The following is a 16514-nucleotide window of genomic DNA, read 5'->3' on the forward strand; positions in this document are numbered from 1 at the left end:
AGTCTTCCAACAATCCAGGTTTACTGTATAAAATGTAACAATTTTAGCCTGAAGATAATATACAAACTACTCAGAACTGATGTTGATGGCATTTCTTTTCTCAGTGTTGCATTTTGGTCAGTTAAACCAGGGAGTGACCTGCCCAAAAAATAGTAGGGCCCTAAGTTGTGTTCAACAATGATTCATGGGTGTGGTCAAACGGGGTGACTTCTGGGTGCAGGTGCACAGTTCTCTGAAGATGATGGCAAGGGTGGAGAAGACATTTGAGAGGATGTTATTGGGACTGAAGCCTTGAAATTATAGTGAGAAGCTGGAAGGGCAAGGACATTGTTTATCTCCTGGAATGTAGAAGGCTGAGAGGAGTAGCTCAGATATATTGAAGGAAATTTTTCAAAGATATAGAGGAAAAAGTTCATTAGTTGATTTGGTAAAGTGTGTTTCTTTTTCCCTGAACCTCTTCCATTGACAGTTTGTTGATCCCTATTTATAATTACAGTTTCAGCATAGAGCAATGAAATTCTCAACATAGACTACCTTATTTGTTTATGGCTGTTTTAATATAGTTCTTTAACAATAACTCATCATAGAGAGCTAAAATTTGATTGTAGACTGGGCAGAGACACATGGGAATGAAGGCAAATGCAGAGAAAAATTAGGGTTTTTTTTTAGGAAGATTGAAAAGGGACAAAATAAAATAAAGAATATTGTTCGAAAAAGGATGAAGGAGCAGAGGGAGCTGGGAGCAGAGTACAGTATATGTCATTGAAATAAGAAGAACAGATTGAGATAAAACCCTGGTCTGACTTCCACTGGAGTATTCAATTCTAATTATCTTGTTTATATGGAAGCTTGTGAAATCATTGGAAGATATCCAAAAAAGATGTATCTAAATGATTCCTAGGATGGTCTGCAGTTACAAAGATAGATTGGAGTGGTTGGGACTGCTTTCTTAAGACAAAAGGAAACTTAAGTGGAGATCTGATAGGAGTCATCTGGAATGTTCGGGAATCCTGCTGGTGGATGATTGAAGTCGAGAGGCCACCAGTTGAAGATTGAAAGGGGATTAATGAAAAGTGAGTTGAAGAAAACATTATTTTTGCAGCATATGATTGGAATCTGGAATACATTGCAGAAATCATGGAGACAGGCTTCCTTGTGGCAAACAGGGATGGGGGGGGGGGGGAAACAAAATGCAAATTGGAGGAGACTCCAGGAAGTTGGAACTCAAAGGATGCTCTGCTAGAGCTCTATCACAAGACTTGATTGGCTGAATGGCTCCCTGCATATTGCCAGTCTACCATCCTATATTTCTAAATAGTTTATAGAAAAATTATTACTGAAAGCATCAGGAAGAGATGATTTGAATAATGCACACATTACAGTCTCACCAACAACTCGACATAAAACGACTTGAAATTCATTATCTTCCAGCAAGCTTCTGAATTTCAGTGATTCATTTTTCATGAAAGAAAAATGCAGTGTAAAGTAGGGTCTCTGAAAGCCAATCACTACTAACTGGTTGCCACTGAACAATTGACCTTATTGCTTTTCAACAAACATAACAATTAAGCAATTCTTCTTACAAATAGTAATGACTTAAATTACTATCAAGATTGTCCATTCTTGATCGTGTTGAATGAGGAAAAACGTTAACCAGGAAGAAATACTGCAGCTCCTTTTTGAATATACATATGGACCCTTATACATCCATATAAGATGGCAGCTCTGGTAACATGGCATAACCTCAATATTGCACAGGACTTTGACCAAAATTCTGGCCTCAAATTTTTCTGTAGAATTTGAATGACACTCTTTTATTTTAGGGGTATAAATCCTGCCTATAAATTATGCTCATTTGATATAATCTCATTGGTTTTGCAGTCGATAACCATGTGATCCCAATTCATTGAATAGAATATCCAGAGTTTTTTTTTTAATTTCCTGTGGTTCACCTTGGTTTTCATTGGCTCAGTCAAAGTCTTTTCATATACTGATGATCAGTAAATTGTAGTTCCTTTTTTCCACTTTGTCTAATATGGTATTGGCATTTTACCTTTTCCTATGAACGCTTGCAGCAATGGACACTTCCCTGAAATATTAACTTCACTGAGAAGTCCATTATTAACATTTTAAACCAGACTTCACATATGACTGTTTGAGATCACATTCACAGGAAATGGAGGGCTTAGAGCAAATGACGTTTTTCATTTGCGAACCTTATACCTTTGGTTTAAACTACAAGGAGTGGCGAGCAGATTGTTTCAAGGAGCATGGTGTCACTGGTGCTGTTAGCCCCTGAGGGGTGCACCGGACAAATGCAACATGCTGCCTGTATTATGGCATCAGGGATGCTGGTGTTTTAGAGCAGTCAGTGTTATACACCACCGTGAAAAGTATATGATTGGATTTTAATGCCCTTTCATTTTCTTCTTTGCAGAATTCAGCAAGCGGTGGTGTACCCTGGAAGGGGGCTTTCTCAGTTACTATGAAAGTGACAAGTCTGCCACGCCAAATGGGAGAATTAATATCACTGAGGTGGTCTGTTTGGGAGTGACCAAGTCTGATCTTACTTGGGGTTCTGGGTGAGTAAGAAATTTGAGGCATATTTCCTTGGACAGCTCATGAGGATGAAAACCTCAGTAGAATTGATTGTTCCAAGTTGCTTTTCTTGCTGTTTTTTTTAAAATAACACTAGTTTTCCTTATACATAGTGAAAATATTTTTGGACTAATGTATTATCTATCATTCTGGCTGCTTTTCAGTCCCTCTGGCCTGCTAATTGAATTGAAGATTAAAGATAGCTTGTTCAACATCAAGTCCAATTGAGCGAAAGGCAAGCCACCTAGCCCAAACTTGGCCTTTATTGATCATGCTTATTGCATAGCAGATCATGATGAACACGTTCCTCTGGGCACATATCAATTTTGGAATTGCAATCAGCATGAAGAACACCGTTGTCAACGCAACTCACTTAATTTGATGAAAAATGCAATGCAAAGATCAGCAAAGCATCAGTCACATTTTGGAAAAATTGCTTGTGGAAGAAAACTAACTTGTGACCCTGAATGCAATAGTTTGGATCAAAGCTCTTCAACATTTAAAGTTTACTTGGTTTCTCTCTCCCCTGACTTGGTCCAAAATTTTGACTGTTGTGTTTTTATTTTGGATTTCCAGCATCTGCGCTTTCTTGCTGTTCTTAACCTTGTACATCTTACTTACAGTGTTGTGCTCTGCATCATATCCATGTGATGCCACATAAAAATGCTTGAAGTCACTTGGAATCGGTGTATCACCACAGCAAGATTCCTGGGCAAAACAACCAATGTTGTATGAAATTCCCACAGCACTTGAAACATCCACCTTAGGAACTATATGCATTGCTTTAAACAAAACTTTCCAAGCCCAAAAAAGGTTAGATGAAAGTCTCAAAAAAGAAATTCAGCATCCCGCCCCCCCACCCCCAGGAGTACTGTCACAGCTGCTTAGGGTGTTGCATTGTCCCCATTGCTGTAGTCACAGTGAAGGTTAACAGAGCACCCAGACCACTGATTCAGGAGTGGTTAATGCTCTAACCTCTATTGGACTCTTCCACAGTGATTGAACACACACAGTGGAAGAGTTCACAACAAGCTCTTCTTCCATGTCTTTTCTTCTTCTTTGGCTTGGCTTCGCGGACGAAGATTTATGGAGGGGTAATGTCTACGTCAGCTGCAGGCACGTTTGTGGCTGACAAGTCCGATGCGGGACAGGCAGACACGGTTGCAGCGGTTGCAAGGGAAAGTTGGTTGGTTGGGGTTGGGTGTTGGGTTTTTCCTCCTTTGTCTTTTGTCAGTGAGGTGGGCTCTGTGGTCTTTTGCTTTTGCTTTTGTCTGTGAATTTTTCAATTGATCATGATATAAACCTCTTTCACACTTGAAAGTGGTTCCCAGGAATTAATGGCCAATTGGTCTAAAAACAGTCTAGTGTGAAAGCAAAATCTTCTCAATGCTGGCATGAGATAGACTGCCTCAAATCCTTAGTACAATCCCCAGCCTCTTCAGATGCCAGCGTTGCAATCAGGCAAGTGTGGAATGGGCAGTATCATTCTGGGATAGAAATGAACCAAGTTTTTGTGTGAGTGCAAGAACATGAAGGAAAAGGTTAAAATGAAGGTATAAGCTTTGCTCTGGGAAAGTTGCAGCCAGGGAGGGGGAGAGGGTGGGGGGGTGAGAGAGAAAGAGAGGGAGGAATTAAATAGCAATAGCGGACAATTTTTAAACAGCCTGAGAAAGTTGGTAGCGCTAAAGCGCACAGGTCTACCATCACTTTTTCCCACGCTGTTTAAAAATTGTCTGCTATTACTATTTATTGCTCGCACTTTCCTACGGTCCCTAATATAGGTCAGCACAACAACAGGAGCTGAAGGGCTCATACTGTGCTGTACATAAAGCTTAATTATGTTATAATTAGGCATGATTTATTTTGTTCGAATATGATCATAATACATTGATCAGGATTTAGGGCAGGTCCACCATCTCTCTGTGTCATGATGTCACCAGTAAAAGGTAGAACAGTCCCAACCCTGAGGATGGCCCCTTGCAAGTCTGAATGTGTACAGTGCCCAATTTAAGAGTGGTCACGTGTGACTAGCAAAAACACTATTCCTATCCTGGGATACTGAACAGCCAATTTAGTGGGATGTAAATATGAAAGTGCCTAAATATTGCATAAGAAATTCAGAGCTAACATTTTTTTACAAGAACATTTTAAACACTGTTTTGTCAGTTAGCTAACAATCTAATTGTAGTGAAGGAGGTTGATGGTGGGGCGTGGATACATCGAAATCCAAACTCTCAGATTGTAGCACTGTGTCCCCACATTCGTAATGGCTTAGTATGAAGAAGACCGATTTACACTGAGCAATTGCAGTGGAGACAGGAGTTTTTGCAGGTGTTATTAGAAAAGGTTGAAAGTGTAAATACTGAAAACCCAGAATGTTCACAGGAATCAAAATTATTGGAAAGTATTTTGTTAGTCAGTGGCACAACCCATTGGGTATAAACGTTTCAGACTTCTAACTTATACTCTATGTAGACTTTTAGCATTCATGTTGGCAAAATTAATAATTGTTCAGAAAATTGACAGCCCATGGAATCCAAGGGAAGATGGCAAGTTGGTTCTCAACTGAGTTAATTATGTCACAAACTAACAAACTTCTTAAGGGTCTAAAGAGACTTTGTTAGCACTAATGAAAGAACAGCAATGGAAAATTCACCAGACACGGGTAAATTCAAAATAATAGTTTTTATTAAACTATTATAACATGACATTTCTTACTTATCTCTACTAAACTCTAAATTTAAACCCCCACTATGCACAACTGTAAATGTGTGTGTGTTTGTGTGTGTGTTAAAGTCCCAAACTCTGAAAAGTCTATTTTTAAAACCAGCATAATTTTAGTTTTGCTTGAAGGTCTTAAATTTTAATTTCAGAAATAATTATAAAGTGCTTTTAAACATCATATTTTCAGGCCTCTTTAAACATAATTCTTTTGATGATTTGTCCTTCAGAGAGATTTTACTTCATGAGTGATTTGACAAACTCTCTCTTAACTTGACTAAGAGTTCCAGGGTCTCCTTTCTTCTTTTGAATGGAGACTTTGAAATCTCTGTTCCAAACGTTCAATCTACCCTCTTTATCTTCAAGAGACAGTCGGAAGTCGGCTTTCTTATTTCAAAGCCACTTATTCCTTGTTCCCCTCTTTCAGAAATAACATAAGCAGCTTTTTCTCCCCTATTGTTGCTGGTCAGTTCTGCATCTTAACAAAATGACAGGTTTTCTTCCACTGATTTCTTTGTCTCTGATTTCAATAATATATTTCTGGCAAATCTCTCATGTCACATGGTATGTGGCATCATTTCTGTCTTTGAAGTTCATAATGTTGTTTCAAACGGATGTGCTAAAAGCATCTAAGTCCACTTATTCCTCCGTGATGTCTGTCCACATGGACACAAAATGGCTATGTGTTTACACAGGTGCTTTTGAGATAACACCTATTGTTTCCAGTTTCTCAAGAAATTAAATCCTTTAATATCTTAACTTCAACTTCAAACAACAGCCATTCTGTCTCGGCAAATGGCTCTCAATCTTCCATCTCAAAGAATCACGTGTGTTTAAAATGCTAATGTGTTGTCTTCGTACTGAAGCCAGCAAACAGCTGCAAAAAACCATGTGTCTGTAGAATGTAAATGAGCTCTGTCAACCTAAAACTAACTTATTAAATCATATCTAGATAAAATATAGTCTTAACGTCAAACTAAGGATTAATATTAACACAGATCCATAACAATCCTTGCAAACAAAAGGGTAACAACCGACTGGCGAGTCATTAATCAATAAGATTCCTCATCCTCGGTTCTTCCACATTGCAGTGCTTTTTGGTAAAATAGGTTAAAATCTAAGAGCCATAATTTTCTTAACAACGCAGTGATGCCAGCTTTTGAAGAGTGATTGAGGAAGAAAGTTACAACTGAAAGGAGAATTGGTTGGGTAGGTGGAACTCAAACCCTGCTGCATTGGAGGAGGTGAATAAATCAGGGCGAAGTGCAATCGATTGTGAGAAACAGAGAATTGTAGAGATGTTAAGTGTTGAGCTGACACATATCACTGAAGGTAAAATAGCAAAGTGATTTGGATTACAAAGAATATAAAAGCAGCAAGGTCAAGTTAGAACTGTATAAAGCATGTTGGGTTCATCTAAAACTCCATATTTATTTCTGGTAACTGTTTTATGGGAAAATTATGTGATGAGACATGAAGATATTGACGGAGCTGGAGAGCATTATCCATAAAGACAGATTAATTAGACTTTAGTTGTAATCTTTGGAGCATTGAAGACTGGGGAGATGTAACTGAACTGTCTAAAATTACAAGTAGCCAACAACGTGTATAGATTTTGAAAGAAAGATAGGATTTGTGGATAAAATTTCATGTGAAGTCTGGAACTCATTATCTCTAATGATAATGGAGTCAGAAATCATCTTGCACACACTTGGGTGCCATTTAAATATGAAGAGCCGTAACCTGCTGTAGTGCGAAGTGTGATTAGGGTCAGTAGTTGAGATTTTTAGCTGACATTGATATAATGGACTGAATGGCCTCTTTATACATTTTTGATTTTATGATCAGTCATAAAATTGAAATTAATTTGTCAACTGACTGCTATTATATAAAAAGCATTTGATTTGAATTCTGCTGGGCTCTGAAATCATTCAGCAGCAATAAGAAACCACAGGGAGTCAACATGGTTAATATACAAGGGAGTGAAGAGATTTTTATTAATTCAGATAGTACCCTTTTATCAGATCAGATATTTATAACAACGAGTAACACTCTCCAAAGACAATTATTGCCAGATGGTGGCTGCTATGGGCTGGTACAAGTTGCCTTCTGTGTTGTTAATTCATAAAGCATTTAAGTCCCAAGTTTCTTTAAGATTCTGAATATTATTGTTATCTCTTGCCTAAATACTATTGAGAATGATTCATGTCTATGCAGTGCCTAAGTTAGTTGACATAATCAATGAATGTAACATTTCTGTTGTTGAAATGTTCAGCATTGCTACCACTTCTGTCCATTCTTTTCATCTTTATTGATTCCCTGAGTTCTTCAAAAGGTTAAGCATGGATAGCTTTCACTGCGATTGTTCTTTCTTGAACAAGTCACTGCAGTGTGAAATGAACAGATGAATTTAAGACTTTAAATTGAGTTCAGTTTCATTCAACGTCATTATCGTTGCCACTTCATCCTTTCAATAGCCTCAATCCCAGAGGTGAAAGGATGTTTTTGGCAACTGTGCCATCTTTTCTCCCTTCACATTTTCCACAGCCCCGACTCAAGAGGCTTCAGTGAGCCAAGGCTGAGGACATGCGACAGGTATCATTAAAGTCGGGTCTTTTCATAGTAACCTAGAGAAAGTAGTGGAGAAGGCAGCTAGGGCAGTGCTGTGCTCGAATTGCAGGATGTGGAAAATCTGGGACAGCACAAGTGTTCCTGCTCACCCCACCTGCAAGAGGTGCATCCAGCTGCAGCTCCTTATAGATCATACTGGAGCTGAATGAACTCAGGATCATTTGCAAGGCAGCGGGGTTGATAGAAAGAAGCTATAAGAAGACCATCACACCTAAGAGGTAAGAGGTCGTTAATCTGGATCATTTTGGAGGCAGAGGGTGTGATAGATTGAAGATATAAGGAGACAGTCAACACCCAAGGCCAAGAATCAGGTAACTAGGTGATACGCAGTCTGTGCAGAGCATTCCCATGACTCAGCAAGAGTATACCCCTTTGAATACTGCTGGGGGAATTACCTATCTGGGCCAGGCAGCAGTAAGACCAATAGCCTTGCTGTCGCCTCAGAAGGGAAGGGTGAAATTATGCAGAGTTATAGAGGGGACTCAATAGTTAGGGGAACAGATAGGAGATTCTGAGGCTGCAAGAGATTTTTTCTGCATCTCTGTTTTAAATTGATGCCAAGTTGTGCCCTCTTGTCCTAGAGTTTCTTACTTTGGGAAACATCTTTGTCACCTCTACTCTGCCCAGGCCTTTCAGAATTCAAAATGCCTCCATGAGGACCCCTCATCCTTCTGTAGTCCAACATGCAGTCCATGAGCTGACAAGTGTTCCTCATATGCTAACCACTTTTCATTCCTGGGATCATTCCAGTAAATCATCTCTGAACCCGCTTTATTGCCAGCACATCTTTCCTCAAATAAGGTGCCCAATACTGTACACAGTACTCCAATTGAGGGCTCATCAGTGCTTTGTCGAGTCTCAACGTTACACCTCTTGTATTGTATGCTATTCCTCTAGAAATGTGTGCTAACATTTGGGTTTACCTTCTTCACCATTGACTCAATCTGGAAGTTAACCTTTAGGGCAGTGATTCTCAACCTTTTTCTTTCCATTCATATAAGTAATCCTTATGCCATTGGTGCTCTGTGATTAGCAAGGTATTGCTTAAGGTGATATATGGGTGGGAAGGGAAAGTTGAGAATTACTGCTCTAGATCCAATTGTTACTGAAATATTTTGCTTGAGAAAAATTGTCATTGGCCCATTTCCTTTGGAGTTATGAAACAGTGCACATAATGAGTCAATGAGGTACAATTAAAACAGTGGTTTTCAACCTTTTTATTTCCACCCACATACCAGCTTAAGCAATCCCTTACTAATCATAGAGCACCTATGGCTTAGCAAATAGTGGTATGTGAGTGGAAAAAGGTTGAAAAACACTGATTTAGGGCATCTTGCATGAGGACTCCCAAGTTCCTTTGCACTTGAGAATTTTGAATTTTCTCCCCATCTGAATAATAGTCTGCCCATTTATTTCTTCTTCCAAAGTGCACGAGTCTCTCTGCATTGCACAGTCAGTTTGTTTACATTTTACACTGTGTACAGTTTAATGTTTGCTCTACCAATTAGTGGTAATTTTCCGCCCCTGCAGAGAAAAGGAATCTCAGGGTTGTATGTGATATTGTGTATGTACTCTGACAATAAATCTAACGTTTGAAAAATCTGACTGTACACTTTCCATCACTTTGTCCATTCTCCTAATCTATCCAAGTCTCTGCATCTTTTTGGTAGCTTCAGCACCACCTCTAATACCATTTATTTTGGTATCATCTGCAAGTTTAGCCACAAAGCCATCTATTCCATAATCCAAATGATCTATCTATAACATAGAAAGAAGCGGCCCAACACTGGCCCCTGCAGAACACCACTGCTAACCAGAATAAGATCCAATTATTCCTACATCGGTTTGCTGCCGACCAGCCAATGCTCTAACCTTGCGAGTATCCTTCCTGTAATTCCATGGCTTTCTTGATTATCAGCCTTGAGTGTGGCATTTTATTGAAGGCCTTTTGAAAGTCGATATATACAAAATCCACTGCATCTTCCTTGTCTATTCTACCTGTGATTGCTTCAAAACAATTACAATAGGTTTTCCGGCATGATTTCATGGACCTCCAGGTATTCCATAACCTCATCCTTGATAATTGACTCCAACAGCTTCCCAACCACCATGTCAGGCTAATACTTCTATAATTTTCTTTCTGCTGCCTTGCTCCCTTCTTGAACAGAGGAACTTGTCGAATGTGTTCAGAAAAGTTTTATAAACCAATATATAGTGGTACCAATGAGAGAAGATACAATACTTGATCTCCTATTAGAGAACCAGATAGGTCAGGTGACAGATGTATGTGGAGGTGAACATTTTGGATCCAGTGACCATACTGTCATTAGTTTCACAGATGCCACCAGCCATGTTCGTTCCTGGGAAACGATGTGGCCAGCCGCCGTTAGTGGCTGTGGCAGTTGGCCGACCAAATAGCCTTCTCCATGTCTGAGACAACATCTCAGGTGACAAGTTCCGAGTAAACATGGGGGCGGAGATTAGCGTCATACTCCCTAAGGTGCTCGAGAGGTGCACAAGACCCCACGGTCCTTCCCCGCGAGCTGCCAATAACACCACCATCCGAACCCTTGGAAAAAGGTGGATTCCTGTACGTTTCTCAGACAGCACAAAGTCCTCTGACCAATGGTCTGCTCGACAATAGAGGCATTTGTCCTACGTCTCTGGGTTCACTACTGCTATCCAACACCTCTCCGGAAAGTCTAATGTCATTGCCGACACACTTTCCAGCCCTGCAGTTAACACTCTGTCACAGGGCATCGACTACCATGATCTAGCTTGGGCAAAACAAAATGACCCCGATTCAGCTTCAGGACTGCAGTCACGGGGTTGCAGGTCCAAGACCTCCACCTGCTTGATGCCGACAGTACCACACTCCTTTGTGATGTTTCCACTGGCCAGCCCCGCCCTCTCATCCCCGCCATCTCATCCCCGCACAGTGGAGGAGAACGGATTTTGACTTAATTCACAGTTTATTGCACCCCTCCATTCACACGACAGTGCAGTTAGTATCCACAAGATTTGTTTGGCATGGCCTGTGGGCCATGGCCAGCAGCACACTAAGCACCAACTCCAATGCTTCGACGGGCCAACCCAAAGATTCCATCATGTCCATCTAGAAATTGTCTCTCAGGGATCTAGCTACCAACTCACAGTGATGAACAGATTCACTCACTGGCCAGAAGCTATGCCCATCCTGTACGCCTCCACAGAAAGATCTGCCAGGGCTTTCCTCACCACCTGGGTCTCCCACTTCTTTGTCCCAGCAGAGGTTATGACCCACCAGAGAGCACAATTCATTGCCACCCTGTGGATACAACTCTCCAGATCTCTGGACACCCAGCTGCACCGTACCACAGCTTATCACCTTCAGGCCAATGGACTAGTCGAGTATTTCCACAGCCACCTCAAATTGGTGCTAATGGCATGCCTCAATAAGCCCATCTAGGTGGACGAACTGCCCTGGGTTCTCCTGGGACGCACAGCTCCCAAGGACAACCTCGGGACCTCCTTGGCCAAACAGTCCCGAGACAATTCCTCCCTCCAGCAACCAAGCATGATGCTGACACCGCCATTGTCCTTGAGCAGCTGTGTGACAAACTAGGCTCTATTGCACCATCCCTGTCATTGCAACACAGTCAACTGCCCTGCAACTATCCCCAGACTTGTCTTCCTGCAAGTACATGTTTGTGCGCAGGGGTGCACGTAGGGTTTCCCTTCAACAACATTATGAGGGCCCATACAGGGTGCTATACCACAATACGTCAATGTTCACCCTTGATATTGGAGGAAAAGAGGAAGTATTCATACTGGACTGTTTAAAACCAGCGCATGTGGACTTGTCCCAACCAGTACAGATTTCCCCACCAGTGCATGGAGGTCGAATGCCACAACAGCATGCCTCTCCCGCAACGCATTCCAAGGGCATCAGTGCCAGTTCTTGGGTGGGGGTAGGGGTTGTGTGGCACCGACGCACATTCTTGTAATGGCAAACTGGCCCTGCTTGTCACGTGCAATTAGTGGGGCAGCCGTGACAAAGATGGTGCCGCAGTACCGTCCTTTCCGGTCCAGGCTGGAAGGTTGCGTACATGCTTGCGTCGTCGGGAGACAAGCGTTGGGACATTTGGGACGGGACCAGGTTGGGGCTTAAAGGCTGCAGTGCGAGATTCAAATTAAAGCAGTTGTGATACTGGAGCTCACAGCCTGTTGTCTCAGTCTCTTCACAAAGCTTGCTCACAACACACTACAAGATAACCTTTATTGTCATTGCACAAGTACAACAAAATTGAGAGTACGACCCGATTGTGATTTAATGAACCTGAAATGTCTACTGGAGGGTAGCAGGTCAAACAGATGATGACCAGAGTGGTAGAGTCTTTCAGCATTTTGGCTGCTCTACTGCAGCAGTGAGATTTGTATAAATCCTCCAAAGAGGGCAGTGCACAGCTGATAATCTTCTGGGCCATATTGATGACCCTCTGAAGGTTCCTATTGTCTGTTGCCGAGCAGCTGGCAAAACATGTCTTGATGGAGCAGCGATAAAAGGACACCAGCAGTTTCTTCTGCAGTGTGATCTTTCTGAGAATCCTCAGGGCAAGGAGTCGTTGTTGTGTCTCTTGGTAGTCCAAAAGAGATCATCAGTAAAATGCGTACCCACAAACCAGAAAGCAGTGACCCTTTCCACACAGTCCCCGTTGATATATAATGGGTCTGGAACTGTACCTCCTGAAGTCTATTATAAGTTCTTTTGTTTTGAGGAGTTCAAGACAAGATTGTTCTCTGAACACTACGCTGTCAGTCTATGGACTTCATCCCTGTAAGCTGTGTCGTCTCCTCTTGAAACAAGTCCAACCACAGTTGTATTGTCCCCGAGCTTGATGATGGTGTTCGTAGAATACATGGGGGCACAATGATGGGTATAAAGAGAGTAGAGAATGCACTAATGCACACGCTTGTAGGGAGCTGGTACTGAGTAAAAGGGTAGAGGAGCGATGATTGCCAATTTCAACAGTCTGGGAACAGTCCGTTGTAAAGTCCTTAATCTAGAGACAAATACATTGGGAAAATCCTAATTTAGCAAGTTTTGTAACCAGTCTGCCTGGGATGATGGTGTTAAAGGCAGAGCTGAAGTCTATAAAAAACATCCTCACTTAGCTCCACTGGTGTTCATTGGATAAATACATGGATGGGAGAGGTCTTGAGGATTATGGAATGGGAGCAGGTCATTGGGACAAGCGGTATAATAGTTGGCACAGTCTAGAAGGGCTGAATGGCCTGTTTTGTGTGCTGTAGAATTCTATTGTTCTATGGAGTGGCATTTATGATTCTTCAGTTCACCAGAACCATGCCAGAATCCATTGATTCCTGGAAGATCATTTCCAACGACTCCGCAGTCTCTATAGCTACCTCCTTCAGAATCTGAGGGTTCATTCCATCTGATCCGGGAGACTTGTATACCCTTAAATCATTTTGCTTCCCAAATGCCTTCACTCTCGTGATCTTGACTGCACTCATTTCTCTTCCCAGAGAGGCATTAATATCTTTCACATTCAAAACATTCATTCAGTTCCTCTGCCATCTCTTTGTTTACCATGCGAATTTCTCCAGTGTCATTTTCTGTTGGTCCTATGTCTACTTTGGTCACTCTTTTACTATTTATATGCAGGTGTTCCACCACTTATGATGGGGTTACGTTCCAACTAACCCATCATAATGGAAAAAAATCATAGGTCGATAAAGAATAGGTACTCTACAGTACCTGGTTTTAGTGACACTGTATTCGATGGATAACAAGTGTTAAGTTGTACGGGTACTCAACATTAACATACACAGCTGAAGGCACACTGGGCCTGAAGAATGTTTGAAGCATTGAGAAAAAATTAATTGCTGGACGGTGGGGATGCTAAAGCGACAGGGTCATCAATTTCATTCACATGATCGCTATAGAGGCTGCTCGCATGGTTGAGTGGATGCTGTGGCTCACTGCCAACGGTCAACATCGCGAGAGAGTATCGTACTGCATATCGCATGCGCGGGAACACATCAAAATACAAAATTCCAAATACAAATTCTACCGAATGCGTATCGCTTTCGTACCATCGTAACTTTGAAAAATCATATGTTGAACAATTGAAAGTTGAGGAGCAGCTATACTTGAATAGGGCTTTTAGTAACCTTTTTGTTGATATTTTCTCACTTCTCTTCATAATTCATCTTTTCCTTCCGAATCATCATTTCATTTGTCTTCTCTAAGTTTTTAAAAGGTTCGCTGTCCTCTATCTTTACACTTATTTTTGCTTCCTTGTCTGCCCTCTCTTTTGCTTGTACTTTGTCGTCAACTTCCCTTATCAGCCACAATCATCTAATTTTTCCATTCACAAATTTTGTTCTTGTTAGATATGTGCCTGTCCTGGACTTTCTTCATTTCTCACAGAAACTCTAGCCTTCCTCTGCTGCCTTCCCCATTCGTGTGCCTTTTCCAATCGACTGGTGTTTCTCTCTCATGCAACTGTTATTTCTTTTACTCCACTAAAATACCAACACATCTTCCTTTCCAAATACCAAAGTGAACTCGATCATGTTGTGATCACTGCCTTGTAAGCTTTAATTTACCTTTAGCTGTCTAATCACTTCTAGTTCATTACACTGCACCCAATCCAGACCAGCCATTTCCCTGGTAGACCCATCAAGCTGCTCCAGAAAGTGGGAACTCTGTATAAAAAGTGCTGTAAATTTCTACATGGTCAAACCATAATGAATACAAATAACTTTGAATAAAATCTGGAATAGGCACTTTATTTGATTGGAGCACAGGGGTAAATAAAGAAAAAAATGTATCTTTGTCCCAAAATTATGGATGGCACTGTAAATGCAGGGATGTGATGTTGCGGCTTGAAGATGCCTCACTTGGAGTAAAGGGTTCCTGTAAAAAAGGATGTGGTGGCATTGGAGAGGGTACAGAGAGGATTTACAAGAATGATTCCTGGAATGAAAGGATTAATACATGAGGAAAGCTCAATGTCTATTGTACTGTACTCCTTGGAGTTCAAAAGAATGAGACGAAGTTGTGGGGGTGGTGCTCACAGAACCATTTCGAATGTTGAAAGGCCTGGACAGAGTAAATGTGGCAAAATTGGATTCCATGGTTGGGGAGTCTAGGAGCAGAAGGCACAACTTTAGGATCAAAGAGTGCTGATTTAAACACAGATGCAGATGAATTCCTTTAGTCAGAAGGTGGTGAACCTCTAGAATTTGATAGCATGGGTTGCTATTGAGGCTGTCATTGGGATTATTTAAGGTAGAGATTGATAGGTATGTGAAGAGTTAGGGTACCAAAGGTTATGGGGAAAAGCCAGGGCAGTGGGGCTGTTGTAGAATTGATTAGCTCATGATGGAATGGCAGAGCAGACTTAATGGGCCAAATAGCCACTTCTGCTCCTTGTTTTATGGACCACCAGCTGCAAACATTTTAAACATAATGGTGTCACTAAATCCTGTTTGAATTGGATATGAGAACAGTAACATGAAAGACTGCAAAGATCTTTGCTTTTCATTATCATGAACAGTGCACAATTAGCATTATTGCCAGTCCACATTGTTGGGGTTATAAGGATGTTTGGAGCAAAAATTATATAAAACCTGAGTATTAATTACTCAGATGACAGTGGGAAGATTTTTTTTTATTTCAATGCTGAATTGTTTTCATGAAATATGTCAAATGAACTTGAACTAAAAATTAAATCCTGCATACAATGGAATCTCAATACTCTTGGACAAGAGTGAATGAAATAGATAAAGCTCATATCACTTGCGATGAGAAAGGAATATAATTTGAGAAGAATTTAATTAAATTTAGCGTACCAAAGGAAATTAAAAGCAGTCTGGTTAGTCTATACCAGTGGTTCTCTTTCCATTCACGTACCACTTTAAGAGTTCCCTATGTCATCGGTGCTCTGTGATTAGTAAGGGATTACTTAATGTGGGATGTGGGTGGAAAGAAAGCTTGAAAACTACTGTTTTAATGGTACCTAATGGACTCTTCATAACTCCAAAGGAAATGAGCCCATGACAATTTTTCTCAAGCAAAATATTTCATTAACAATTGGGTCTAGAGCAGTGATTCTCAGCCTTCCCTTCCCACCCACAGGGAATATACACATACTATTTTGTATGCAGAACGTAGTAATGATCTGGAGCTTTGTGCCCATGATGGTGGTAGGATCAGTGCTTCCAAAAGGGAATTGGATATTGTTAGGTAAAAACATCATGAGCTGGGAATGTAGAGGGAGTCACCCAGTGCTGGGCCGTAACAAGATGCAGTTGTGACCTTGTACTCTCAAGATAAGAGTGGGGATGACAAATTGATGTGCAGGAGGCTAGCAGAGAGGGATAGCAACAGTTTATTCATTGGATAATGTCATGGTATGATAATTTACTAAGTACATATCCTAAGGTATATAAAAAACACCACTTGCTGATAACGGCAGAATGCGCCTTCTCCAACTAACACTGTTAGTTGCAAGTGTTACAATCCGGCAATAAAGAACAAAGAACCTTGATTTCGA

General features: G+C 41.0%; 1 protein-coding gene across 12 annotated transcripts in view; it reads left to right on the forward strand.

The window, feature by feature from the left end:
- The window catches only part of arap2 (ArfGAP with RhoGAP domain, ankyrin repeat and PH domain 2), a 473297-nt gene that overhangs the window by 302262 nt on the left and 154521 nt on the right, over positions 1–16514 (forward strand). For all 12 annotated transcript variants that reach the window (XM_069924984.1, XM_069924989.1, XM_069924990.1 and 9 more), the window contains one exon: positions 2438–2582. In XM_069924984.1, the coding sequence (XP_069781085.1) occupies positions 2438–2582 (145 nt within the window). The remainder of the gene's footprint in view (positions 1–2437; positions 2583–16514) is intronic.

The sequence above is a fragment of the Narcine bancroftii genome, chromosome 3, assembly GCF_036971445.1.
Source record: "Narcine bancroftii isolate sNarBan1 chromosome 3, sNarBan1.hap1, whole genome shotgun sequence".
NCBI classification, from domain to species: Eukaryota; Metazoa; Chordata; class Chondrichthyes; order Torpediniformes; family Narcinidae; genus Narcine; species Narcine bancroftii.